We start from the raw sequence: 27,049 nt of genomic DNA on the forward strand, positions 1-27,049 counted from the left end.
TTATTATTATTATTATTATTATTATTATTATTATTATTATTATACCAGTATTGTGATTGCACTATTTTACTTTATTTAACTTTTTTTGACCACCTGTAATTGCACTGTTTACTACCGTATTTCATACAGTACTTGGTTTCAATAAATGAACCCAGTACATTTTACTGGGTTCAAACTGACACAAAATGTTGATTTATTCATTATGATCGGTTTGAAAATTAGAAATATAGGCCTCTCTCTTATACATGCCTCCTCCTAATACAAGCCTGGTATATACAGTTGAAACAAATACAAGCCGGGGTTACTATTAGAGGAATTACGGTATATATATATATATATATATATATATATATATATATATTATTTTATTTTTTTACTTGCCATGCATTTACTTGCCCACTGTCACCTACCCATGACCCCACTTTGGGTCACAACCCGTAGTTTGAGAACCGCTGGGTTAGACAAATACTGGCCAACTCATGTAAGCTAACAACTATAGGCTAACCACTATAGGCTTAACACTGTAAGCTAACCACTATAGGCTTAACACTGTAAGCTAACCACTATAGGCTTAACACTGTAAGCTAACCACTATATGCTTAACACTGTAAGCTAACCACTATAGGCTTACCACTGTAAGCTAACCACTATAGGCTAACCACTGTAGGCTAACCACTATAGGCTTAACACTGTAAGCTAACCACTATAGACTTACCACTGTAAGCTAACCACTATAGACTTACCACTGTAAGCTAACCATAGGCTAACCACTGTAGGCTAACCACTATAGGCTTGGGATCATCCCTATGTTCCCCGGGTCCTATGTTCCCCGGGTCCTATGTTCCCCGCTTGATTGATTAATAGATTGAACATTTTATAAATTTGTATTATTTTATTAATTATTAATGTCCGCCTTGTTTCGAACTGGTTAAGCTTAGGCCCTCTTTCGAACTGGTTAAGGTTAGAGTTTGGAATCAGGGCTGGTGGTCTAAAATTTTCAATCAATCAATCAATCAAAGCGGGGAACATAGAACCCAGGGAACATAGGACCCGGGGAACATAGACATGCTCCCATAGGCTTAACACTGTAAGCTAACCACTATAGGCTTACCACTGTAAGCTAACCACTATAGGCTTAACACTGTAAGCTAACCATAATAGGCTTAACACTGTAAGCTAACCACTATAGGCTTACCACTGTAAGCTAACCACTATAGGCTTACCACTGTAAGCAGCTAACGGGATCATCCCTATGTTCCCCGGGTCTTATGTTCCCTGATTGATTGATTAATTGATTGAACATTTTATAAATTTTTATTATTTTATTAATTATTAATGTCCGCCTTGTTTCGAACTGGTTAAGCTTAGGCCCTCTTTCGAAGTTGGTTAAGGTTAGAGTTTGGAATCAGGGCTGGTGGTCTAAAAACCACTATAAGCTAACTACTGAAGGCTTACCACTGTAACTACTGTAGGCTAACCACTGTAGGCTAACCACTGTAAGCTAACCACTGTAGGTTAACCACTGTAATCTAACCATGGTTGGCTAACCACTGTAAGCTAACCACTGTAGGCTAACCATGGTAGGCTAACCACTGTAAGCTAACCACTGTAAGCTTACCACATTACGCTAATCACTGTAAGCTAACCACTGACAGTACGCTTACCACTGTAAGCTAACCACTGTAAGCTAACCACTGTAGCTATTCACTGTAGTCTAACTACTGTAGGCTAACCACTGTAGGCAAACTACTGTAGGCTAACCACTGTATGCTAACCACTGTAGTCTAACTACTGTAGGCTAACCACTGTAGATTGAAATACACACACACACACACACACACACACACACACACACACACACACACACACACACACACACACACACACACACACACACACACACACACACACACACACACACTCACAACTCCTTGGAATCTTACAGGTGAATGTTTTCAAGTGTGTAGATATTCTTTTGTATTGAGTTTTTATTAGGTGAGACATTTCATTAAAAAAGGGTGAGTTCATGATGTGGCTCCATGTTGGAAGGACACTGAGGCCTCCCTCCATCTGTACTCTCTCTCTGACAGGGCCTGACGGGACGAGGGGGCCTGCCTGGATTGAAAGGTGATAAGGTGATCTAAATATTTATATTATTGTAGTGTATCTGTGTACAGTGTGTCTTAGCCTAGGTTGCAGATGATGAGTGGGGAGAAACAGGGGTGTTGTGACAGATCAAAGTCTAGTTTTAATAATACCAGACATGTTTATAATATGTTATGTGTTATAATATATTATACAACAGGTAGGTCCGACCACACATTGTGATTGGTCGAGAGCGTTCTAAGCCATGAGTATATTCATGATACACTCACGGTTAAATCACCATGAATATACCACTGCGCTGGCTTTAGAATGTTGTAGAAAGTTTCAACTGCCATTCATCAAACAGAAACTGTCAACATGACCTCCGCGGACAACATTACATTTGATTTAACGTACCTGTAGGAGCTATTTGAATCTCAAACAACAAGCCTCTTGTTAAATGAGACGGTCTGGTCTATGGGGGAGACTGGGGCTGACGCATCCAGATTGGGGAATCCCCCGCGTCACGGCATGCATATATGCCCGTATAGGGACCAAGAGCGGTTCAAAATGTCTGTTAGAGTCATCTGAATCAGACAGATAAAACTGATGGTTTTGTCCAGATTATTTGATTATTGACACTTCCACTAAATATGTTAATCTAGCTACTAACTGGGGAGACTGATCAATTACGGATGAAGGAATATAGCGGGACGATCGATTATGATAGTTAACCTTAGTACCGTAGTTCATTCTTGATGAGTTGAAAATGGAGGACCCTTATGTAAACAAGACGAAAGTATTTTTCTGGTCTTCATCCTTTTAGCAGTTGTTTGTATTGAGCTGTACTGTATTGTACCCATTCTGCAATCTGTTAATAAAGTTTTCAATCAATCAATCAAACCTCACATTGTTAAACTGGGCATGCGTCAACCAAAGACCTGTCGCAGCCGCCCAATCTCCGAAAACGTTGGAGCAAATGTCCAAACAAGCATTATTTGGACGAACTGACTACATAATTTGGAATCTAAATGGGTACATTCTCGCTTGATTTTTATAATAATAATTAAAATAATGGTCCTAGGTCGTACATTAAAACAGCATTCCACCTTGGTAAATAGGTGGTCGGACCTACCTGTTGTATAAATTAGAATAATACGTCATTCATTAACTTACCTTGTGCAATATGGAAATAGATAGCTGTGGTATTAATTTACCTTATGCAATATGGAAATAGATAAATAGGAAATATACAATTGTTGCTGTAAAGGTGGCTGTCTTAATGCATTGCCATCTGTTTGGCTATTTAGGCCACTATCATTGCTGCCAGGTGCAGGTATGACTGTCAACAAGTCAAGCACGTAAGGCAGATGGCATTCCGTCATTAAATTTATTTTAAAGGGAACTATAATGACAAACCTTTCTTGGGCATGTGTGCCTGATTTCCAAAATTGCTGCCAGCCTTTAGTCAATTCTACTCACGACTACTAACGCAAACCAAATCCTGGTGCCACATCACCCCAGTCCTAAAATACCTCCATTGGCTTCCTGTCTCACACCGGATCAACTACAAAATCCCGGTCTTCACCTACAAAGCCCTTCACCCCACAGCCGCCCGCATATCACTGGCCTCCTCTCCCCCTACATTCATTCTTGGTCCCTCAGATCCAGCCTCCCTTCTCTCCACTGCCAGGTCCAACCTTCGCAGTTTTGGGGACAGAGCTCTTCTCCAGGGCAGCTCCCAGGCTCTGGAACTCCGTCTCCGAAAACACTAGACTCACAGTTCTCCCAGCCCCCTCCCCATCCGTCATTGTGCATTTGCGTTACGTTTGTCTGTATTTTGTCTCACTACCTCCGCTCCTTAGTGTAAAGCGAGTTCTAGAAAAACTAAATATGCGGGCGGCTACGTGATGCAGTGGGCAAGGCGCTCACCACGAATACTGGAGACGCTGGGTTCGCCTGTTCGAGCCCAGCGCTCCACATTGCTTTCAGTTTAGCTGGTCGTCCGTACTAATACACATTGGCAGTATTAGGGGGTGGGAAACTGATGGGTGGGGATCGGGCGTTGTGGACAGCGACTCCTACAGGTCGGTTGGTGCGCCTGCGCAGTAGAATCAGGAAGCGATGGGGGCGGCGCCCCTCCAAAGCGCAGACCCCTGACGCTGAAAGATCGCGCCGCGCAGGTGAAAAGATGCGACTGCTGTTACCTCGAGTATCGGAGGGGACTCGTGCTATGTATGACTTAGTCCACATTGCAGCCGGCTTGTGGGAGGCAAGAAACAGCGTTTGAGACAGGGGAGGGTTGAATTGGATGATACGAAATTGGGATGGGAGAAAAATAGAAAAATGGGAGAAAAAGTGGATAAAAAAAAATAGAAAAACTATATATAAATCACATGTATTATTATTATTATTATTATTATGGATGTAAAGGGATGCTGTGCATGTAACTGGTTATGTAGTGGGGCTATTGGAAGTGCTCTTTCTGGGAACGTGTTTGTGTCACACCTTGATTTGCACACATGTCTTTGTGAATGAGACATGAACTCTGTTAAAGGAACACACCAACATTTTGGGAAATTAGCTTATAGTCTTTTCCAGAGAGAGACAAGAAGATAGATACCAGTTTCCTCTCTGTGCATTCAGTAGAAAGCGATCTGGCTGGATGTTAGCCTAGCTTAGCACAATGAATGGAAGTAGACAGTGCCGGTTAGCCTTCGGGAGAGGTGTTAGTTGGACAATGCTTAGGCTAACTGACACTGTCCACTTCCATTCATTGTGCTAAGCTAGGCTAACGTGCAGCCAGATAGCTTTCTACTGAACGCACTGAGAGGAAACTGTTATCTATCTTCTCGTCTCTCTCTGGAGAAGACAATAAGCTAATTTCCCCAAATGTTGGCATGTTCCTTTAACTTGTGCGACAGAGGAGCAAAGAGTTGTGCATTTCTTCCCCATGCAGCGGAATCATAGTGAATCAGGGCCATAGTATCATATTCCTATTCATATTCAGAGTTATACTCATGACGCGCCGACGCTTACCAATATGGTGAAGTGCCATAGCTCATTGACCACAGCTGTCATTTAATAAAGATAGAATAAAATAAAATAGAAAACTTTATTGTCATTTTACATAATACAATGAGATTAGGAGTGCTACTCCTAATCAATGCAGTTAAAAACGAAATAGACAGGACTACAATACATATTCATCCCTCCATGCTACTCATTAACATTCACTCCATACTACACATATCACTCACTATACTACACATATAATCCACTCCATACTACACATATAATCCACTCCATGCTACACATTATCATTCACTCCATACTACAGATATCATTCACTCTATATACTACACATATCATGCACTCTATACTACACATATCATTCACTCTATACTACACATATCATTCACTCTATATACTACACATATCATTCACTCTATACTACACATATCATTCACTCTATATACTACACATATCATTCACTCTATACTACACATATCACTCACTCCATACTACACATATCATTTACTCTATATACTACACATATCACTCAATCCATGCTACACATATCATTCACTCCATGCTACACATATCATTCACTCCATATACTACACATTACCATTCACTCCATACTACACATATCACAATACACATGTCATTGCTAAAAGTAATTAAAAGTGCAGGCCAGTATAGAACAATACATAGGCAGATGTAAAAAGTATATCAATATGATATAATATTTCAATATACAATATGAATATAGCAATAATGATATTTGATTATTATGATTATTGCAGATGTGATGTGTTTGACACTATGAATAGATACGAGTACAACCTGAAATGCAGGAGTACTACGGACCAAGCGAGTCAGTATAATCGAGGGCCAGCAGTGTAAAAGTGAAACACTCATAGTTCCATGTTTTACAGACCCTGTCCTGCTCACCTCATGTATAGAAAATGAAATGCTTACTGAATGTTGAGCCTTGATCTGTTCATTCCTCTCTGAGTGTTGTTGTAAAGATGGTGGCAGGCTGGTGTTACTGTATGTTATATCTCTGTGACGCTGTGACATCCAGGGTGAAGTAGGACTTAGGGGAGAACCAGGAGAGATGGGCTACCAGGGAGACAAGGTATGTTACACACACACACACAGCATACACACAAACACACACACCATACACAGACAGACACACACCATGCACAGACAGACAGACACACACACACACGCACCATACACCATGTACACACACACACGCACACACACACACACACACACACACACACACACACACACACATACTCTCTCTCTCTTTCTCTCTCTCTCTCTCTCTCTCTCTAGGCTCTCTCTCTCTCTCTAGCGCTCTCTCTCTCTAGCGCTCTCTCTCTCTAGCGCTCTCTCTCTCTAGTGCTCTCTCTCTAGCGCTCTCTCTCTCTCTAAAAGTGATGTTTTGTCGTTGTCCTACAGGGCGGCGCTGGATTGGCTGGCCCTACTGGTCCTCGAGGGAAACCTGGCCCACTGGTACGGTTGTGCGCCTGGTTGTGTATGTGTGTGTGTGTGTGTGTGTGTGTGTGTGTGTGTGTGTGTGTGTGTGTGTGTGTGTGTGTGTGTGTGTGTGTGTGTGTGTGTGTGTGTGTGTGTGTGTGTGTGTGTGTGTGTGTGTGTGTGTGTGTGTGTGTGTGTGTGTGTGTGTGTGTGTGTGTGTGTGTGTGTGTGTGTGTGTGTGTGTGTGTGTGTGTGTGAGTTAGTTAGTAGTATGGAGGTGTGAGTGAGAGTGCGTGTGTGCATGTATGTCCATGTGTTTGTGTGTTTGTGACGTTCTATAAACAAAACCATGTAAACACAATTGCCCCTATTTTCCAGTCAGCTCCTAAAGTGTGTGGAAGCAGTCTGAACACATTCAACAGCCTTGCTTTGATCTTATTAGTTCCTGAGTCTGTCCATAGAGATACACAGAGTAAGCACAGCACCATGTGGGCTCTTCTTCTACAACATGTGTTGTAGGGTGTATACCGCCACCTAGAGGCTCTGATTTGTTCTGGAAAGAGGTTATAGATCCCCATCACTCTTCTTCACATCACTAAGTGGCAATAATGTGGAAAATGCTGTGTTCCACTGAATCTCAAATGAGGAAGAAGCAGTGTTGTCTTCTGGGTAGAAAACAGAGTTATCTGAATGGGAGCAGTGGAAACACGTTGTCAGTATTGTGTAGATAGGGAGTGCACACAGTAGTAAGCACACTTGCAATGGGCCTGGTCTACAAGATACACTACACGACCAAGGTACCCATGTACATGTCAAAATACTTCCCAAAGGTCAGTGAATACCACGATCACAACACCAGAGGGAGCTCCACAAATCATGTCAAACCCAGATTCGGCTCAAATAAGGGACTAAACACGTTTCGCAATTATGCCACATCAATGTGGAACGCCCTACCCAAAGCTGTAAAGGAATGTGGATCACTACCCACTTTCAAAACCTCTCTCAAGGGACACCTACGGGAGACTGCAATTCAACACTGGCCCCTGTAAATATCCTAACCCAATCATTCCAACCCCCTCCAATGTACAGTCATTTACCTAGTATGGTTTTGTCAATAGTTCAATGTACAATTGTGTTTGTTTGTACAGTGTCTCCTCCCCCCCCCCCCTCAATGTACAGTGTTACTTGTTTATACAGTGTGCCCCCCGCCCCCCCCCCCCCCAACCACCTCCAATGTAAATTACCCAGTATGGTTGTCAATATCCCAATGTACCCAACCCCCCCCACCCAACCTCCAATGTACAGTTTCTACGTCAAATGTATATACTCCCTTTTCTTGACTCCTTCTGTATCACAAACAGTACTGTATTTGCAAATCTGGTATGTCATAAATGTATAGATGTAGCAGTACTGACTATCTGTATGTCATGTATGTCATATATGTCTATATGAATTGAAAATGGGGGACCCTGATGGAAACAAGACAAACGTCTTTCTCAGGTCTGCATCCCCTTAACAATTGTATGTATTGAGCCGTACTGTATTGTACCCATTCTGCAATCTGTTAAATAAAGTTTTCATTCATTCATTCATTAGTGTGTAGATAGGGAGTGCACACAGCGTTGTGTAGATAGGGAGTGCACACAGTAGTGTGTAGATAGGGAGTGCACACAGCGTTGTGTAGATAGGGAGTGCACACAGTAGTGTGTAGATAGGGAGTGCACACAGCGTTGTGTAGATAGGGAGTGCACACAGTAGTGTGTAGATAGGGAGTGGCCGGAGTGCACACAGCGTTGTGTAGATAGGGAGTGCACACAGTAGCCCTGGTGGAGAGCTTCGTGGGGTGGAGCGACAGCAACCACCTCCAACTCAACACCAGTAAGACCAAGGAGCTGGTGGTGGACTTCCGGAGGGGCAAGAAGAGGCCCCCCCCGATTCCCATCTCCATCCGAGGGGTGGATGTGGAGATGGTGGACTCATACAAGTTCCTTGGGGTACACCTGAACAATAAACTGGACTGGTCGGACAACACAGAGGCCCTCTACAGGAAGGGACAGAGCAGGCTGTTCTTCCTGAGGAGACTCAGGTCCTTCAATGTGTGCAACAAACTGCTGCAGTCTTTTTACCAGTCTGTTGTGGCCAGCATCCTCTTCTATGCTGTGGCATGCTGGGGAGGCTACATCAACTCAAGGGACACCAACAAGCTCAACAAGCTGGTGAGGAAGGCTAGCTCCGTGGTGGGAGTCGAGCTACCTAGACTTGAGGTGATGGTAGAGAGGGGGATGATAAGGAAGCTGGATGCCATCATGGAGAACCCCTACCACCCCCTCTACGACGAGCTAGTCAAGATGAGAAGCTCGTTCAGCCACAGACTCATCCCCCCCCGACACTCAACTAACCGCCTCGGACAGTCCTTCATACCAGCGGCCATCAGGCTCCACAACAGTGGGCAGCGACTAGCAGCCTCCAGGCCCCACAACAGGGGGCAGCGACAGCGACTGCTACCAGACATTGACCTGGGACTTATAGGAACCCAAGGGGGACAAAGTAGACTACCCTGGTACTTTGATTAATGTATACTCAGTAGATAGTAAATTATTATAACACCACCTCTTGCATACTGCACCTCATGTGACACTGTGAATAATGTGAATATTCCTCAGCTAGTCAGTTAGTAAATTATATTGACCATATTGATCAAATTGTTTACACTGCCTGTGTTGTCTTTTACTACCTGTATACTGTTTTGTTTTACTACCTGTACCCCTCCCCCCTCCCCCCATGCTGCTATGATGCCTGAATTTCCCCAAGGGGATCAATAAAGGAATATCTTATCTTATCTTATCTTATCTTAGATAGGGAGTGCACACAGTAGTGTGTAGATAGAGAGTGCACACGGTAGTGTGTAGATAGAGAGTGCACACAGTAGTGTGTAGATAGGGAGTGCACACAGTAGTGTGTAGATAGGGAGTGCACACAGTAGTGTGTAGATAGAGAGTGCACACAGTAGTGTGTAGATAGGGAGTGCACACAGTAGTGTGTAGATAGGGAGTGCACACAGTAGTGTGTAGATAGGGAGTGCACACAGTAGTGTGTAGATAGAGAGTGTACACAGTAGTGTGTAGATAGGGAGTGTACACAGTAGTGTGTAGATAGGGAGTGCACACAGTATTGTGTAGATAGGGAGTGCACACAGTAGTGTGTAGATAGGGAGTGCACACAGTATTGTGTAGATAGAGAGTGCACACAGTAGTGTGTAGATAGAGAGTGCACACAGTAGTGTGTAGATAGAGAGTGTACACAGCGTTGTGTAGATAGGGAGTGCACACAGTAGTGTGTAGATAGGGAGTGCACACAGCGTTGTGTAGATAGGGAGTGTACACAGTAGTGTGTAGATAGGGAGTGTACACAGTAGTGTGTAGATAGGGAGTGCACACAGTAGTGTGTAGATAGGGAGTGTACACAGTAGTGTGTAGATAGGGAGTGCACACAGTAGTGTGTAGATAGGGAGTGCACACAGCGTTGTGTAGATAGGGAGTGTACACAGTAGTGTGTAGATAGGGAGTGCACACAGCGTTGTGTAGATAGGGAGTGTACACAGTAGTGTGTAGATAGGGAGTGTACACAGTAGTGTGTAGATAGGGAGTGCACACAGTAGTGTGTAGATAGGGAGTGTACACAGTAGTGTGTAGATAGGGAGTGTACACAGTAGTGTGTAGATAGAGAGTGCACACAGCGTTGTGTAGATAGGGAGTGTACACAGTAGTGTGTAGATAGGGAGTGCACACAGTAGTGTGTAGATAGGGAGTGCACACAGTAGTGTGTAGATAGGGAGTGTACACAGTAGTGTGTAGATAGGGAGTGCACACAGTAGTGTGTAGATAGGGAGTGTACACAGCGTTGTGTAGATAGGGAGTGTACACAGTAGTGTGTAGATAGAGAGTGCACACAGCGTTGTGTAGATAGGGAGTGTACACAGTAGTGTGTAGATAGGGAGTGCACACAGCGTTGTGTAGATAGGGAGTGTACACAGTAGTGTGTAGATAGAGAGTGTACACAGTAGTGTGTAGATAGGGAGTGCACACAGCGTTGTGTAGATAGAGAGTGCACACAGTAGTGTGTAGATAGGGAGTGCACACAGTAGTGTGTAGATAGAGAGTGCACACAGTATTGTGTAGATAGAGAGTGCACACAGTAGTGTGTAGATAGGGAGTGCACACAGTAGTGTGTAGATAGGGAGTGCACACAATAGTGTGTAGATAAGGAGTGCACACAGTAGTGTGTAGATAGGGTGTGCACACAGTAGTCAGGGAGTGCACACAGTATTGTGTAGATAGGGAGTGCACACAGTATTGTGTAGATAGGGAGTGCACACAGTATTGTGTAGATAGGGAGTGCACACAGTATTGTGTAGATAGGGAGTGCACACAGTATTGTGTAGATAGGGAGTGCACACAGTATTGTGTAGATAGGGAGTGCACACTCTATGTATCTCTGTGGGTCCATCAGCGACTAGGAAGGTATGATATACCAGTATCCCCTTCACCACGCAGGGTAGCTGGTAAACCCAACCTCTACTGTGCTCAACCACCATATGAGGTTGGGCGAAAAAATAAATATTCGCCGATCGGATGCGACTCAGTGTAAATTACTCGTAAATTACTCGTCATTACAATACATTGGTTGCGACAATGGCGCAAAGTTGCAGTATTCAGTCGATCATTTGTAAAGTGCAATGTTTATAAACTCAGCACAGACGATCGACTGAATATTGCAACTTTGCGTCATCGGCGCGACCAAGGTAGTGTAATAACAAAGCCAACAAAGTCATTTGATGTGTGTGTGTGTGTGTGTGTGTGCGCACGTGAACGCAGGTGCACATGTTTGAGTGTGTGTGTGTGTTTACAAGTAATTTGTTTGGATTACGGTGTACACACACACATCACCCAAAGCGTGCCTTCAACACCTTCATCACACACACTGACAACTGAGAGAGAGAGAGAGAGAGAGAGAGAGAGAGAGAGAGAGAGAGAGAGAGAGAGAGAGAGAGAGAGAGAGAGAGAGAGAGAGAGAGAGAGAGAGAGAGAGAGGAGAATCGACAGCTGTTAATGTTTATGTCGGTCCTCATCCTCTGCACTCAAGGTCAAACTGTATGATGATGACGGCACACTTACCTTCTGCAGTTGAAAGATAATATGTACTGCGTTGGCTACCGACATGTTTCAAGCATCACCTTCATCTGAATGTGCTCTCGTACTGTCAAGGCAGCGAGGTTCAAAAGCACGGATGCCTGTGTGCAATTACCATCACCATCCAGTCCAATTAATCTACATAACCGTCTTGTACTTGACAGGGTAAACTCGGTGAGATCGGACCGCAAGGAGCACCTGGCCCGCCAGGACCTGAGGTAAGAGAACAAAACCAGTTGCAAAACACAATACACACATATCTATAGAGATGCTAGACAAATTAAGGGCATAGAGAAGTATAAAATGGCCCATCATTCTAGCTCCGGATTGGTTAACCATAAATTAATGCAACGTCAATGGGGTCGAGCTCCTGTCTGCACAAGCTGACTGAAAACCACTTTGTGTGCACTGCGCGCGCTGGGCGACAGTGGCTCAGGAGGTAGAGCAGTCGTCTGGTAATCTGGAGGTTCCCGGTTCGATTCCCTCCCAGGCAGCATGTGGAAGTGTCCTTCGCGCAAGACACGTAACCCCTAACTGCTCCCGATGAGCAGGTTGGCACCTTGCATGGTTGCCTGGTAAAATGGGAGGAACAAATTGTAAAGCGCTTTGGCTAAAAGCGCTATATAAATGCACCATTTATCGTGGAGCTCAGTTCAGCGAACCCCCATTGTACACGAGCTCGGCCCCATTGACTTTTGCCGGTAACTAGCTGGAGCTAGTATGAGGAACGGCATGGATTGTGCTGAGAAAAGCACGAAATATGTTCCAAAAATCCGAACTATCCCTTTAAGCTTCATGTATTGCTGAGCCCTGCCTGAAGCCTAGTAGGCCATATTTGATTTCCCTCTATGGTCGACTGGTGGGTGTCTGCCTTGTCATGTGGGAGACCTGAGGTTGACTCCAGGTGTGTTACATACCAGTACATTATGCTTATGGCTTCAGGCATTTGTGAGTGAAAACACACTGGTTGCAATTAATTCTAAGCAATACCGTATGCATTTCGGCATGTGAACCTGTATTATGTGTAATGTGAACTTGAGTGGTTGAGATGAGGCACATCTGCTTCCTGTATGTAACAGCCCTTTTCCATTACATGGTACCGGCTCTGCTCGCCTTTCTTTGGTTTTCCGTTGGGCAAAATAGTACCTGGTATATTTTGGTTTTGGTATCACCTCAGATGCAGTTCCAAGCAGAGCTGAGGTGATGCCAGAAGGTGACGTGAAAGGTGCCGTGAAAACCCTGCAGACCACTGATTGGTCGGAGATAATCATTTCTTGCAACACAACAGCACCAAGGACAGCGCCATCATCATTGTTTTACTAGTCTCGCGTAGCCAACTAGCCATACCTCTCTCCACACTACGTTAGCGTTGTGTGAGGTCTGGCTGAACCTATTATCATTCCGGTATAGGGGGGAAAACTTTCTGGCTTGTTTGTATTTCTTTCAACCAATCACAATCATCCTGGGCGGCGCTAATAGTCGGCCAATGGCATGCTTATACACACAGTCTCAGTCCTGTGATCCAGATTATCTTCTTATCAACCAGGAAATACGCTCACATGAACATTGTATTAGAAGTGGATAAATCTAGTGATCTATGCACCAACATGATTATATATATAAATTATAGTCATTTAAATGAACAATTAACAAAAATTACAATATATACATACCAATAGCGTCTCTGAGGGGATTATTTCACTGAACCCTCTTTTTCCTAATTCTTACATGGCCATTCTTCTCCCACTGAAGGAAACTAGTCCTTCCACTACAAAGGATATCTTTCCTCTGCCTATTCCACCCCAAGATGGCATTCACACCTGAATAAATCTGCTGCTAATTACCTACTGCAGCAGTCAACTCTCCCATCACAGTAGCTCAGGGCTGGCTGCCATCTTGTGATATTTTACAACTTAAGATTCACTTTAAATTTACTAGAGAAAATAACAATTCTTAAATAGAAAATATCAAATAAATATAAACTTAGACATTGAATTGATGGGGATACTATCTGCAGTGGAAAACAAAGTGCCTGGTACCAAAAGTGAGGAGTGTTGAGTCGAGTTGAGTCGAGCCGAGTTGAGTCGATCCGAGTTGAGCCGGTATGATGTAATGGAAAAGCGCCATCAGATTAAAGTCCCAATAGGATTTTTTTAATCTTCACATACAGTCTTGAAGGGTTTGATTTGTAGATTGAAAACACTGTAAAAAAATTAAAAAGTCTTTACAAAAGTGTTTACAAACATTTACAAAACAAACAAACATTTTCAAATAAATAAGAACTCATATGTATCTGTCGTCTAGTGTTAGTCCCCTATATCCAGAACTTAATCAACTTGAGATTTTCCTTTCTGTGTTTAGATTTGGGTTACAGATCGGGCCTTTAAAAGCATTTTGTGACCGCTGAGGCCCAGACGTCTCTATACTGTTTAATTACTCTTGTGTCGCAGAGCGTACATTCTATTCCTCCAGGGTTCTGCCAGAGAATGGGTCAGGAGTTCTTGGATGACATACTTTAGCTCTCGTCGTACGATGAGAAAGATACAGAGACGGCATAGGATTATTGTTATAGCCTACTGGTGGCCACAGTGATAGTCAGGAGCACGGAGCCAATCAAAACACAGATGCAGCAATAGAACACAATCGGCCTGATCTATATTTAGTCTGGTATTAGACTAGTGTGTGTGAGCAGTACAGGCAAGTTGCCATATCCAGGTTTCTTTTCTGGGCTTCATGATCACAAAGACAATAAAGATATATATATATATATATATATATATATATATATATATATATATATATATATATATATATTATTATGGAAGTCAATGAGGACTTTTTAGTTTTTTTGTTTCGTAGATGAACCCTTTCAGGGCCCTGTTTCTTGTACCTGGATAACTGAGTTAGCCGGATAACTTTAACTGGATAACTGAGTTAGCCGGACTTTCCGGTTCCATGTACGTGGATTTTCCAAATCACCATGACAACAGATCCAAAAGTTTGAGCCTGGTCGAAAGCAGAGTTCAAGTTCAAGTTAGCCGGATCACGCAGAGCCACGCCCCCGCAAAGAAAGTGACAGCTCGTTTCCTGAAATTATTCCCACAGCCTAGGATCTGCGTTATACCATTCTGAATTACGTTCTTGTGCTCCATTCTTCCAGAGGGGGCTTTTGAAATGTAAAATAGACCCAAAATGCTGATACTAAATTCACTTTGTCCTAAATAATGCACGTTATATATACCGTGGCGACGGTGGCGCTTGCTCGTGCGATGTACACATTATGTGGTTATTTTAATTGTAACTGGGATTAAGATGTCTGATGAGATGCGCTGTTTGACGGATTTGAGAAATTGAATGAGCCGTTGACGTCACATTAATGAATGAGGATAAAGAGATAAACTTCATTCAAAACAAAGGATATTCTAAACACGGGTCTCTCGTTCATTAATGTATAAACAATGAATTTATCCCATCTGGCACAGTGGTGCAGCGGTAGTGCTCAAGCCTGCCAACCCAGCGACCGGGGTTCAAAACCCGGTGTTTCCAATATGATTTTTTTGAATATAATATTAATGATTATACGCCAAAGTAGCCTGGTTTTAAGTTAAAATATTATAAATCTACATGCATTGAGGATGTCATTCTTTATATAGCTCTCAACGTGCACCAAATTGAATTATTCCTATATTGCAAAAAGAAGGAGACGACTAGGGTCTCGAACCCCGGTCGTCTGTGTGAAAGTCAAAAGAACAACCCGTTAGACCACATTGGAGATAAGTTAAAGATTGACTATACATCAATCAATGGGTAAGAGAGCCGTATCGTAATTCTGTATAACAGTTAACTAATTATTTTCGCTAGCAAGATCTCATTTGATTATTCAATCCAGCAGGCAAGTTTAAAGAAATATAATCTGATTGATTGAGGTAATGAGGGACTTAAAATTAGCCTATAGATAACGCATTTAACTTGTCGGCGAGGCGATTGAGCCGTATTGCAATCTGTCAATAAAGTCTTAAATCAATTAATCAATCAATGCCGTTAGAGAATCAGGATCTCTGCCATCGATACGTGCTGGCTTTTCACCTAAAGCGGCCGCGCGCATTTAGCCTGAGTCGCAAGTCTGGCTTGAGTTAACGAGACTGAATCCACCTTCGTGGAACAGGAAAATCCCGGCTTCAAACATCGGGTTAACTGAAGCTGGATAATGACATCTTGATCGACTTAGTTGAACCACGTACAAGAAACAGGGCCCTGGTGTACATTTGTTTTGGAAACGTTTTCTCTGAATTATATCGTGGAATCAGAACACTGTGGCTTTCGATTGGACCAGTGCCTCAGTTGCTACGGCATCGTTAGAATGTTCACTTCTCAAAACGATGTCTTATGAGTGAGATTGTACACCCGAAAGCGTTTAAATACTTACAGTAGGTGTGGCACTTTCCAGTACATTTCTACATTCACTATAGCTGAAATGAAGAACAACATTAGATTAGATTCAAATGTATTATTTTTATACAGCACAAGTACAGCACAATGCAAAGAGGTTTGGCATACAACCAGTGCAATAGTAATATACAATGTACAGGTGATTAAACTGGGTATAAAATATATAAATTAGTACTAATGGGTGTAGTGCTAATCAGCAGAGTAACTACTAAGAGTAGGTAAGGGATATGTACAGAAATAGATATAGTAACTAGTACAGATATGTAAAATTATTATGTGCAGGTATGTACAGACAGGTGGATATATATATATATATATAGTAAGAATAAATATATATATATACAGTATATACAGCATTATTGTACACGCTATCATATCATATCACAGAGTTATATGCATGTGTATAAGTAGGTATATAGGAGGATTATATGCAGACAGAAATGGATATATATATATATATTAGTGCTGTCAATCGATTAAAATATTTAATCGCGATTAATCACATGATTGTCCATAGTTAACTCGTGATTAATCGCAAAATAAAAAAAATCGCATTTAATTTTTTTTTAAATGTATCTACCTTAAACGGATATTTTTCAAGTTCCAAGTTTTAATACTCTTATCAACATGAGAGTCAACAAATGCTTGCTTTATGCAGCCATTTAACATAAAAGGATGACCCTCATGCATTGCAAATTTGCATCAAATTCAAAACAGAGTGATGCACAAAATAACTTAAAAGAAAATAATAATTTAAAACAATGAATAAAGTGTGCATGAAATAATAGGGGAAAGGAAACGTTAGGAACTTGTTACATTCACACACACAAGGGCTGAGTAATCACACCCCCCCCCCTCTCTCTCACACACACACTCTCCCAGCTCTTTCTCTCTTGCCCCTTCCTCATCTCTCTCACCCCCCTCTCTCTCTATATATATCTCACACACACACACACACACACACACACACACACACACACACACACACACACACACACACACACACACACACACACACACACACACACACACACACACTTCAGAAACAAACATAGTATCAATGAGAGCATCAATAATACACCTGAGTGAAGTGTACAAAAAAAATTAAAAAAAAATCTTAAAAGTTAATTGTGAGTTAAAAATAGTGGCGTTAATAGAATTGGGCGATAACGCGTTAATACCGCGTTAACTTTGACAGCCTTAATATATATATATTATATATATATGCAGTAAATATATAATGTATATAATGTGATATGTATAGCACATACTATCATACAGAATATATGGGGTGGGTAGTTAAGATTATTATCTTATCTTATCTTTTATTATGGATCCCCATTAGTCATCACCACAGCAACAACTAGTCTTCCTGGGGTCCACACACAACAAAAACAGTACATACATACATAACATTATAGTAGCATACATTTAAAAATATATTCCAATATTCCTACATATAAAAATAATTCCAAATTGTACAGTACACAAACAGAGTATCAGATAACAGAAAATACAATAAAAGGGATTAAACTCTCAGACAGTCATATCTTTACAGTGTAAACTACAGTATCTGTGTTTTTCTTTAATAATGTAAACTAATTTCTTTTTCTCTCAATGCTCTTTTCAAATTATTTTTAAAACTTATCTTACTGGTTATCTGAGTAAGATGTACTGGCAGTTTATTCCAATATGACATGGCTCTATATAACAGTTTTCTTTGCTGCATTGGTTTTTGGTAGTAGCAGTGTGAACGTTTCCCTACAGGCATGCCTAGTACCATACTTGTGTCGATAATGTGTACATGTTAGCTGTGAATACAAACAGATAGGTTCTCTTGAGATATATATATTCCTCATTAACAAGATCAGGCTGCAATCCAGTCTGTCTTCCACCTTCAACCACGACAGCTTGGTATGCATCCCCTCCACACTGTTTCTCATTGAGCAGTTCAGGGCCAGACGGGCCGCTCTGTTCTGAGTGAGCTGGATCTTATTGAGCTCTTGTCTTGAGGCATTAGACCAGACAGCTGGACAGTAATCAAGGTGAGAAAGAACTAATGACTGTATCACTTGCTTCAATATCAGATCGGTTAGAAAATACCTACACCTTCTGATAATTGAAATACCTCTGCTCATTTTGGCAACCACATTGTTGGTGTGACCATGAGAGTGTTCCATCAAGTGTGACACCCAATAGCTTTGCCTCTCTAACTTGCTCAATAACTGTTCCGTCTAAAGATATACTTAGCTTCACGTCTTTTCTTATAGCATGCTTGGATCCCAATATATTAGGCTCTTGGTTTTTGAGATGTTTAACTTCAGCCTGTTTAACAAGGTCCTTTTAACCATTTCACTACCACACTACAGAAGGTTAACCCTTTACTATCACACTACAGACTGTTAACCGTCTGTAGTGTGATAGTAAAGGGTTAACCTTCCGTAGTGTGGTAGTGAAAGGGTTAACCCTTTGTTGTGTCGCAGAGAAAGGGTTAACCATGTGGTAGTGTGGTAGTGAAAGGGTTAACACAGCTTTGTCAATGAGAACAAATTGCACTTAGCGCCCCACCACACAACGGCAGCACGCGCTCTGTTTACACAGTGATGTCACAGTTAGCGAAACAGGGCAGTTGTCGATGGCGACGCTCCAAGTCTCATCTCTTGATGACATCGCAGATTAGAGTCTTTGTTTCTCTAGTCCATGGCTGTGGGAAAGAGTCGCTCATGTTCACAAATGTCGACTCAACAATCCAAAGATCAAAGCGATCATTTCGAAATGCGGTAGCACTCCGGAACAACGAACAGTGCGAATGACACCCTACCAGTCCTTATCGAGTTGATCGGTGTGTTGACTACTAGGCTATGTCACGTAATGTAGGTAGCTGATCATGTACTGTATCTATCGAGCAAGGTCAATGTAATGAAGTGATATTGCACAGTGATATAACATTCATAGCTGCATTTATAACCTAATTCTTCCTGTCTCTGGTATCCATAGCAATGTTATGCACAAAAGAAACATTGGCTGCATGTGGAAAGGTCTGGGATGGTGGTGTGGAGGCGGGTTGAAGTGGAATTCATTCAGTGCGGCAAAACCTTTCTTGCACTGAAAGGTGAATGAAGCTTAAAGGCACACAATCCTACTCCCTTTTACCTTCAGTACCTGGAACAGGGTGGAAAGGAACCCAACCTGAGCATTACATAAGAACTAAATGCTTGCCATGTGAATATGGTCAATTGGCTGCCAATGAAGTGCTATTGTTCCACATAACAACAGTGTGTCTTGTGGTTAGTACTAGTGATGTGACAGCAGTATCCTGTTAGTGCTAGTGATGTCTGATGTAGTGACAGCAGTACGCTACAGGTTGGTGAGGTGAGCTTGTGACTAGAAGGTTGGTTGAAATTGGTTGAAATTCTGGAAGCAGTTGGAAAATGTGGGTAACACTCTCCCCTCCCTCAAACTGAAGTGCCCTTGAGCACTTTGTGGTCCATCCTAATGGGTCGATAAACCTCAACAATTCACTCCTCGTTCAGAATCACACAACATGATTGCCGGACATAACCAGGAAACAAGCCAGTGGCGTCACCGTGGATACCAGCTATTCAGCCAAAACTGAATGACATGCTACGAATTCTGAATGTTATACCAGAGAGTAATACAGCAGTCCCAGACTGCTCCAGTGAAATCGCTCTGCGGCCAGGATTAAAAGGCTGCTGGCACGAGGCAGCTTGCAGGGCTGAATGTGTGTAACTGAATGACTCTGTGGGAGGATGCGTCTTACAGTAACAAGAACAAATGGCCTTGAGTCAATTGACCCTGGATAAATAAACGTAAAAAGAATGTCTGATAATCCAATTCTAGAGGAGTGGTGACAAGGTGATCTAGCAAGTGGGATCAGACTCAATGAATCAGACCTGTGACTCACAGTGGCTAACCATCTCTCTTTCTGATGTCTTAAGGGTTTTCCTGGGGACATAGGTGTTCCAGGATCTAACGGACCACCTGGCCCAAAGGTACGCATCATATCATCGAAACAAACAGCGAGCACACAACAGCATTGGTTCTAAATATAATCTGTGTATGTTTGTGGTTGGTCTTTTGTATATTTGCCTTATACTGTATGCATTCTGATACTGTACATGTGGTGCTCACTGGAACTGCTGGGGATAATTGCATCAATTCTCAGAGAAAAAGTTTGTGTAAAAGTATCTATCTATCTATCTATCTATCTATCTATCTATCTATCTATCTATCTATCTATCTATCTATCTATCTATCTATCTATCTATCTATCTATCTATCTATCTATCTATCTATCTATCTATCTATCTATCTATCTATCTATCTATCTATCTATCTATCTATCTATCTATCTATCTATGCTCTTCTTCACCTATTCTCTCTTGTTTCGTAGGGTCTTCAGGGTGCCAGAGGTCCCCAGGGACCACCAGGGCCAAAAGGAACAGAGGTGAGTCTCTCTCTCACTCCTATACCCTGATCAGCGGCTTCAATACACCGTGCCACTCTAACTGCCGCTGACAGCTGGAAAATACCTGCCGCTTGGGATTTCCATTGGATCACTATTTGGATCCTCGTTCACCTTTGTACTGTACATTCATCACCATTAAATGCATCCAGTCGTATTCCTTTGAGTTGCCGTGTGGATCAGAGTGTGTCTCTCTCTCGGGGGCATGTTCCATAGCATGATGTCATGATGCACCACTGGGGTGCTAATAAAAACAAGACGGGGAGGTTTAGCTGCCATGGAGAGAAGGAAAGAACAGAAGCATCTTGGCAGACGGCACAGAACAGAGAGCACACCTTTCCACTGGGCTGATGTTACATTACTGTATCCCTCTCTCTCTCTCTCTCTCTCTCTCTCTCTCTCTCTCTCTCTCTCTCTCTCTCTCTCTCTCTCTCTCTCTCTCTCTCTCTCTCTCTCTCTCCCCTCTCTCTCTCTCTCCCCCTCTATCTTTCCCCCCCCTCTCTCTCTCTCTCTCTCTCTCTCTCTCTCTCTCTCTCTCTCTCTCTCTCTCTCTCTCTCTCTCTCTCTCTCTCTCCCCCTCTCTCTCTCCCCCTCTATCTTTACCCCCCCCTCTCTCTCTATCTCTCTCTCTCTATCTCTCGCTCTCCCCCTCTATCTTTATCCCGTCCCTCTCTCTCTCTCTCTCTCTCTCTCTCTCTCTCTCTCTCTCTCTCTCTCTCTCTCTCTCTCTCTCCCTATCTCTCTCTCTCTATCTATCTCTCTCTCTCTCTCTCTCTCTCTCTCTCTCTATCTCTCTCTATCTCTCAATTTCTCTCTCCATTTCCCTCACCCCCTCTCTATCTCTCTATCTCTCTCTCTCTCTATCTCTCTCTTTTTCTCTAACTCTCTAACTCTCTCTCTCTCCCTCCATGGCCACCCAATTGTGTGCGACCCAATTAAAAGATAATAATAATATGGACTGTGTAGAATTGACTCAACCGTGCAATAAGTATGGTTGCATCTACATGTAATAAGCATGTAATTTAACGGTTGTGTCTACGTGTGATAGGCATGTCATTTAACCGTTGTGTCTACGTGTAATAAGCATGTAATTTAACGGTTGTGTCTACGTGTAATAAGCATGTAATTTAACGGTTGTGTCTACGTGTGATATAGGCATGTCATTTAACCGTTGTGTCTACGTGTAATAAGCATGTAATTTAACGGTTGTGTCTATGTGTAATAAGCAGGTAATTTAACAATTGCAACAACGTGTAATAAGCATGTAATTTAACACTTGCGTCTATGTGTAATAAGCATATAATTTAATGCTTGCGTCTACGTGTAATACGCATGTAATTTAACGTTTGCGTCAACATGTAATAAATAAAGGAGGGTTTGAAGGAGAACAGCTGTAACACTGCAGAAACACCAGGAGGTCATAGCGTGACTCCTCTGATGTCTGTGTGTTTGGACCTTGTTTGTTGCTCCTGCTGAATCACTTGGCGCACCAGCTGTATTTACTGTCGGCCTCTTTGTGTGTGTGTGTGTGTGTGTGTGTGTGTGTGTGTGTGTGTGTGTGTGTGTGTGTGTGTGTGTGTGTGTGTGTGTGTGTGTGTGTGTGTGTGTGTGTGTGTGTGTGTGTGTGTGTGTGTGTGTGTGTGTGTGTGTGTGTGTGTGTGTGTGTGTGTGTGTGTGTGTGTGTGTGTGTGTGTGTGTGGTTGTATGTGGGTCTCGTTATTCTATGTTTCTGCAGGGCGATGAGGGACCACTCGGCCCACCTGGAATTGCTGGACCCACAGTAAGCATTCCTGGGCCCTGTTTCTTGTACCTGGATAACTGAGTTAGCCGGATAACTTTAACTGGATAACTGAGTTAGCCGGACTTTCCGGTTCCATGTACGTGGATTTTCCAAATCACCATGACAACAGATCCAAAAGTTTGAGCCTGGTCGAAAGCAGAGTTCAAGTTCAAGTTAGCCGGATCACGCAGAGCCACGCCCCCGCAAAGAAAGTGACAGCCCGTTTCCTGAAACTATTCCCACAGTCTACGATCTGCATTATACCATTCTGAATTACGTTTTTGTGCTCCATTCTTCCAGAGGGGGCTTTTGAAATGTAAAATAGACCCAAAATGCTGATACTAAATTCACTTTGTCCTAAATAATGCACGTTATATATACCGTGGCGACGGTGGCGCTCGCTCGTGCGATGTACACATTATGTGGTTATTTTAATTGTAACTGGGATTAAGATGTCTGATGAGATGCGCTGTTTGACGGATTTGAGAAATTGAATGAGCCGTTGACGTCACATTAATGAATGAGGATAAAGAGATAAACTTCATTCAAAACAAAGGATATTCTAAACACGGGTCTCTCGTTCATTAATGTATAAACAATGAATTTATCCCATCTGGCACAGTGGTGCAGCGGTAGTGCTCAAGCCTGCCAACCCAGCGACCGGGGTTCAAAATCCGGTGTTTCCAATATGATTTTTTTGAATATAATATTAATGATTATACGCCAAAGTAGCCTGGTTTTAAGTTAAAATATTATAAATCTACATGCATTGAGGATGTCATTCTTTATATAGCTCTCAACGTGCACCAAATTGAATTATTCCTATATTGCAAAAAGAGGGAGACGACTAGGGTCTCGAACCCCGGTCGTCTGTGTGAAAGTCAAAAGAACAACCCGTTAGACCACATTGGAGATAAGTTAAAGATTGACTATACATCAATCAATGGGTAAGAGAGCCGTATCGTAATTCTGTATAACAGTTAACTAATTATTTTCGCTAGCAAGATCTCATTTGATTATTCAATCCAGCAGGCAAGTTTAAAGAAATATAATCTGATTGATTGAGGTAATGAGGGACTTAAAATTAGCCTATAGATAACGCATTTAACTTGTCGGCGAGGCGATTGAGCCGTATTGCAATCTGTCAATAAAGTCTTAAATCAATTAATCAATCAATGCCGTTAGAGAATCAGGATCTCTGCCATCGATACGTGCTGGCTTTTCACCTTTAGCCTGAGTCGCAAGTCTGGCTTGAGTTAACGAGACTGAATCCACCTTCGTGGAACAGGAAAATCCCGGCTTCAAACATCGGGTTAACTGAAGCTGGATAATGACATCTTGATCGACTTAGTTGAACCACGTACAAGAAACAGGGCCCTGGGCACGCACACACACACACACACACACACACACACACACACACACACACACATACACATACACACACACATACACACAATATTCTACCCCCTAAATTGCTCTGCAGATGGTTCAGGTGTTACAATTCACTCTAGTATACATTCACGCTAGTGTTCTGGATGCAGCAGATATGATAAGAACATTAAAAGGAGTGTGTGTGTGGGCGCTCTAGTAGCACACCATGTATCGTGCTGCGTCGCGAAGCCGCCGTCCCGGGTTCTCTTCCCACTCCCGGTGACTCCCATTTGTCTTCCCCGCCTCGTCTCCCGTTCATCCTCTCCTCATCTGTCAGTCATGTCTGTCCATGAAAGCAATAGATGCTAAAAAATAAATCTTTAAAAGGTGTGTGTGTGTGTGTGTGTGTGTGTGTGTGTGTGTGTGTGTGTGTGTGTGTGTGTGTGTGTGTGTGTGTGTTTCCTTGCAGGGGAGGATTGGAAGGAAAGGCCACCTAGGTGAACCAGGCCCGGAAGGACTAAAGGTGAGTCAGTATTTGTTACTTAGATAATTCAGCCATAACATACAACCAGCCACATGTTGAATGTCCAGAGTCACGTTGGCAGGTAAACCTACGAGACACTCCGTCAATCTTTTCTTTTCTATTCTAAAAGCTAGCGGGCTGCGATACGGATAGCACGTTTTGGCCAAATGAGAGAAAAACCTCCCAACAGCGATGCGTGAAACACTGTCTCAAGTTGTGATTGGAGGATCAAGAAAAGAAGGGCGGGGTTTGACATAGGTCAGTTAACCCATACAAGCTCTTCTGGTTCAGGCACGAACAGTACAGTGAAATCCGTAAAAGCTCTCATTTATGGAGAATAAAATGTGAATCTATCTATCTATCTATCTATCTATCTATCTATCTATCTATCTATCTATCTATCTATCTATCTATCTATCTATCTATCTATCTATCTATCTATCTATCTATCTATCTATCTATCTATCTATCTGTCTGTCTGTCTGTCTGTCTGTCTGTCTGTCTGTCTGTCTGTCTGTCTGTCTGTCTATCTATCTATCGTATCCTATCTTGCTTGATGTCTAGTCTCCTCTTCTTTGGCAAGCTGCCACTCATGTTAAAGTGTGTGATTCCAGACCAGTGAGCATTAATATCCACTGTGTCAGCGCTGGATTCCTGTATCTTTACACAAACACACTATCTAATCACAGTGGTGCGCTCGCAGCTCTTCAAGCACAGGCCAAGTCTTAGTTCCACGTCCAGAGAGCAACCGTACTTTGTGGGCTGTAATTGGCCGTCTCTGCCCACCGCAAAACATAGTACCATCATCGCCGGGCTGTAATTGGTCCTTTATGCCCACCGCAAAACACAGCAGCATCATCGTTGCACAATGTGTCCCTGGGTCTTTATAGCAATGGAAATTACAGCTTAGTGTTTCGCTGCGAGTGCCTGCATCCTTGCGTTTGTGACTGAGTCGGCCTGGTTTTCTTTCTTTCTTTCTTTCTTTCTTTCTTTCTTTCTTTCTTTCTTTCTTTCTTTCTTTCTTTCTTTCTTTCTTTCTTTCTTTCTTTCTTTCTTTCTTTCTTTCTTTCTTTCGGATGTGGCGGTTGTGTTTTGTTGAGTGTGTGTTTGTACTAAACATGTCGAAGTGTGTTAATTAGCAAGGGGACGGGAATTCACCCTGGGCTGTCATTACGCTTGGCAGCAGGCAGCGGGGGAAGCAATAGGAGAAATGAAGAGCAGTCCCACGTGTGCTTCTTTTATGTGTTTATCTGGGACACTGTAATAAAGCTGCTGGTGGCACGACCCCCGGGTTTAAGTTTACCTTTATTTGGATCCCCATTACAGCAGTGCTGTGGATATTCTTCCTGGAATCCATAACACGTCAAATACAGTTACAGACTTACATGTACATTATACACTCAGACATTCACATGGCATACAGACAAATTAAAACAAGAATACATACTCCTAATCAATTCATAATACAATTCAACAGTACATACTCCTAATCAATTCATAATACAATTCAACAGTACATACTCCTAATCAATTCATAATACAATACAACAATACTCCTAATCAATTCATATTACAATACATCATTTAGCTTTTTCATACATTATCTATGTTTATATCAACCAATTTGTTCAATCTTCTAATAATATATCAGACACATACATTTTCATTTACATATATCCCTATCTCCTTATCAGACACGTACATTTTCATTTACGTACACACCTTTAATATCTATTAGGGAATGTCAATATCTCTGGTTGAAAATATTGTTTTACCAAAATTCTGAAACAACATTTTCTATTCTCCTGCATAACATGTCTGGGAAGAGAGTTCCATATGTGTAAATTGTTGAATCATCTGCATACATTGAAAATATAGGACTTATTTAGGACAAGAGGCATGTCATTTGTAAATATGGTATAGAGCAAAGGCCCAAGGCAACTTCCTTGGGGTGCTCCACACCTTACTGTTTAAACTTCTGAGTAACTCCCATAAAAAAAACTATTTGTTTCCAGTTTGCTAAATAAGTTTGAATCCAACATAATGCAGTGTGACTGTGGGGTCTGTGCCGCTGCACACATGAGGACGTTAACCGACACTGTTTCAACGTCTTGTGTTTACAGGGGGAGAAGGGAGACCTGGGAAACGTCGGAAAAAGTGGACCACAAGTGAGTCTGGTGTTATTAGCTGACTTTGCAGCAGTTCAGAGGAACACAGCAGAGGTAGCAATTAGCTGCTTCCATTTCATCAGTGTACAGTAAATACAGTCATCAAAAGCCCTCCGGTTATGGGCCGCATGCAGCTTTTCATTAAGTACTGCCTTAACAAGAGTTTGAATGTTGAGACTTGAGAGTTTCCATTAGTCTTTTAAAGGTATTTATGTATGTTCGCTTGATGGATGTTGCCGACATTACAAGATTTTGATAAGACTTAGCCTCGATTAAACGGTCCCACACAAACTTAGAAAATATGTGTTCATTATGTATTTTATAGGGTTCTTTTGGTAAAAAAAACTAAATAAATATGAAGTCAGAAGGCATATGGAGAGGTGCAGTGGGCAAGGCGCTCACCACGAATACTGGAGACGCTGGGTTCGCCTGTTCGAGCCCAGCGCTCCACATTGCTTTCAGTTTAGCTGGTCGTCCGTACTAATACACATTGGCAGT

The 27,049-nt window shown here is 42.3% G+C and overlaps 1 protein-coding gene across 1 annotated transcript in view; it reads left to right on the forward strand.

Moving 5' to 3' along the window:
• Nucleotides 1-27,049, forward strand: part of col24a1 (collagen type XXIV alpha 1 chain) — a 313,480-nt gene that overhangs the window by 141,007 nt on the left and 145,424 nt on the right. The window contains exons 16-24 of the mRNA XM_084310995.1: nt 2,091-2,135; nt 6,176-6,229; nt 6,565-6,618; nt 11,936-11,989; nt 20,180-20,233; nt 20,635-20,688; nt 22,442-22,486; nt 24,330-24,383; nt 26,507-26,551. Coding sequence (XP_084167121.1) covers nt 2,091-2,135; nt 6,176-6,229; nt 6,565-6,618; nt 11,936-11,989; nt 20,180-20,233; nt 20,635-20,688; nt 22,442-22,486; nt 24,330-24,383; nt 26,507-26,551 — 459 coding nt within the window. The remainder of the gene's footprint in view (nt 1-2,090; nt 2,136-6,175; nt 6,230-6,564; nt 6,619-11,935; nt 11,990-20,179; nt 20,234-20,634; nt 20,689-22,441; nt 22,487-24,329; nt 24,384-26,506; nt 26,552-27,049) is intronic.

This window comes from Notolepis coatsorum (assembly GCF_963971535.1).
Source record: "Notolepis coatsorum genome assembly, chromosome: 3".
In the NCBI taxonomy this organism is placed as follows: Eukaryota; Metazoa; Chordata; class Actinopteri; order Aulopiformes; family Paralepididae; genus Notolepis; species Notolepis coatsorum.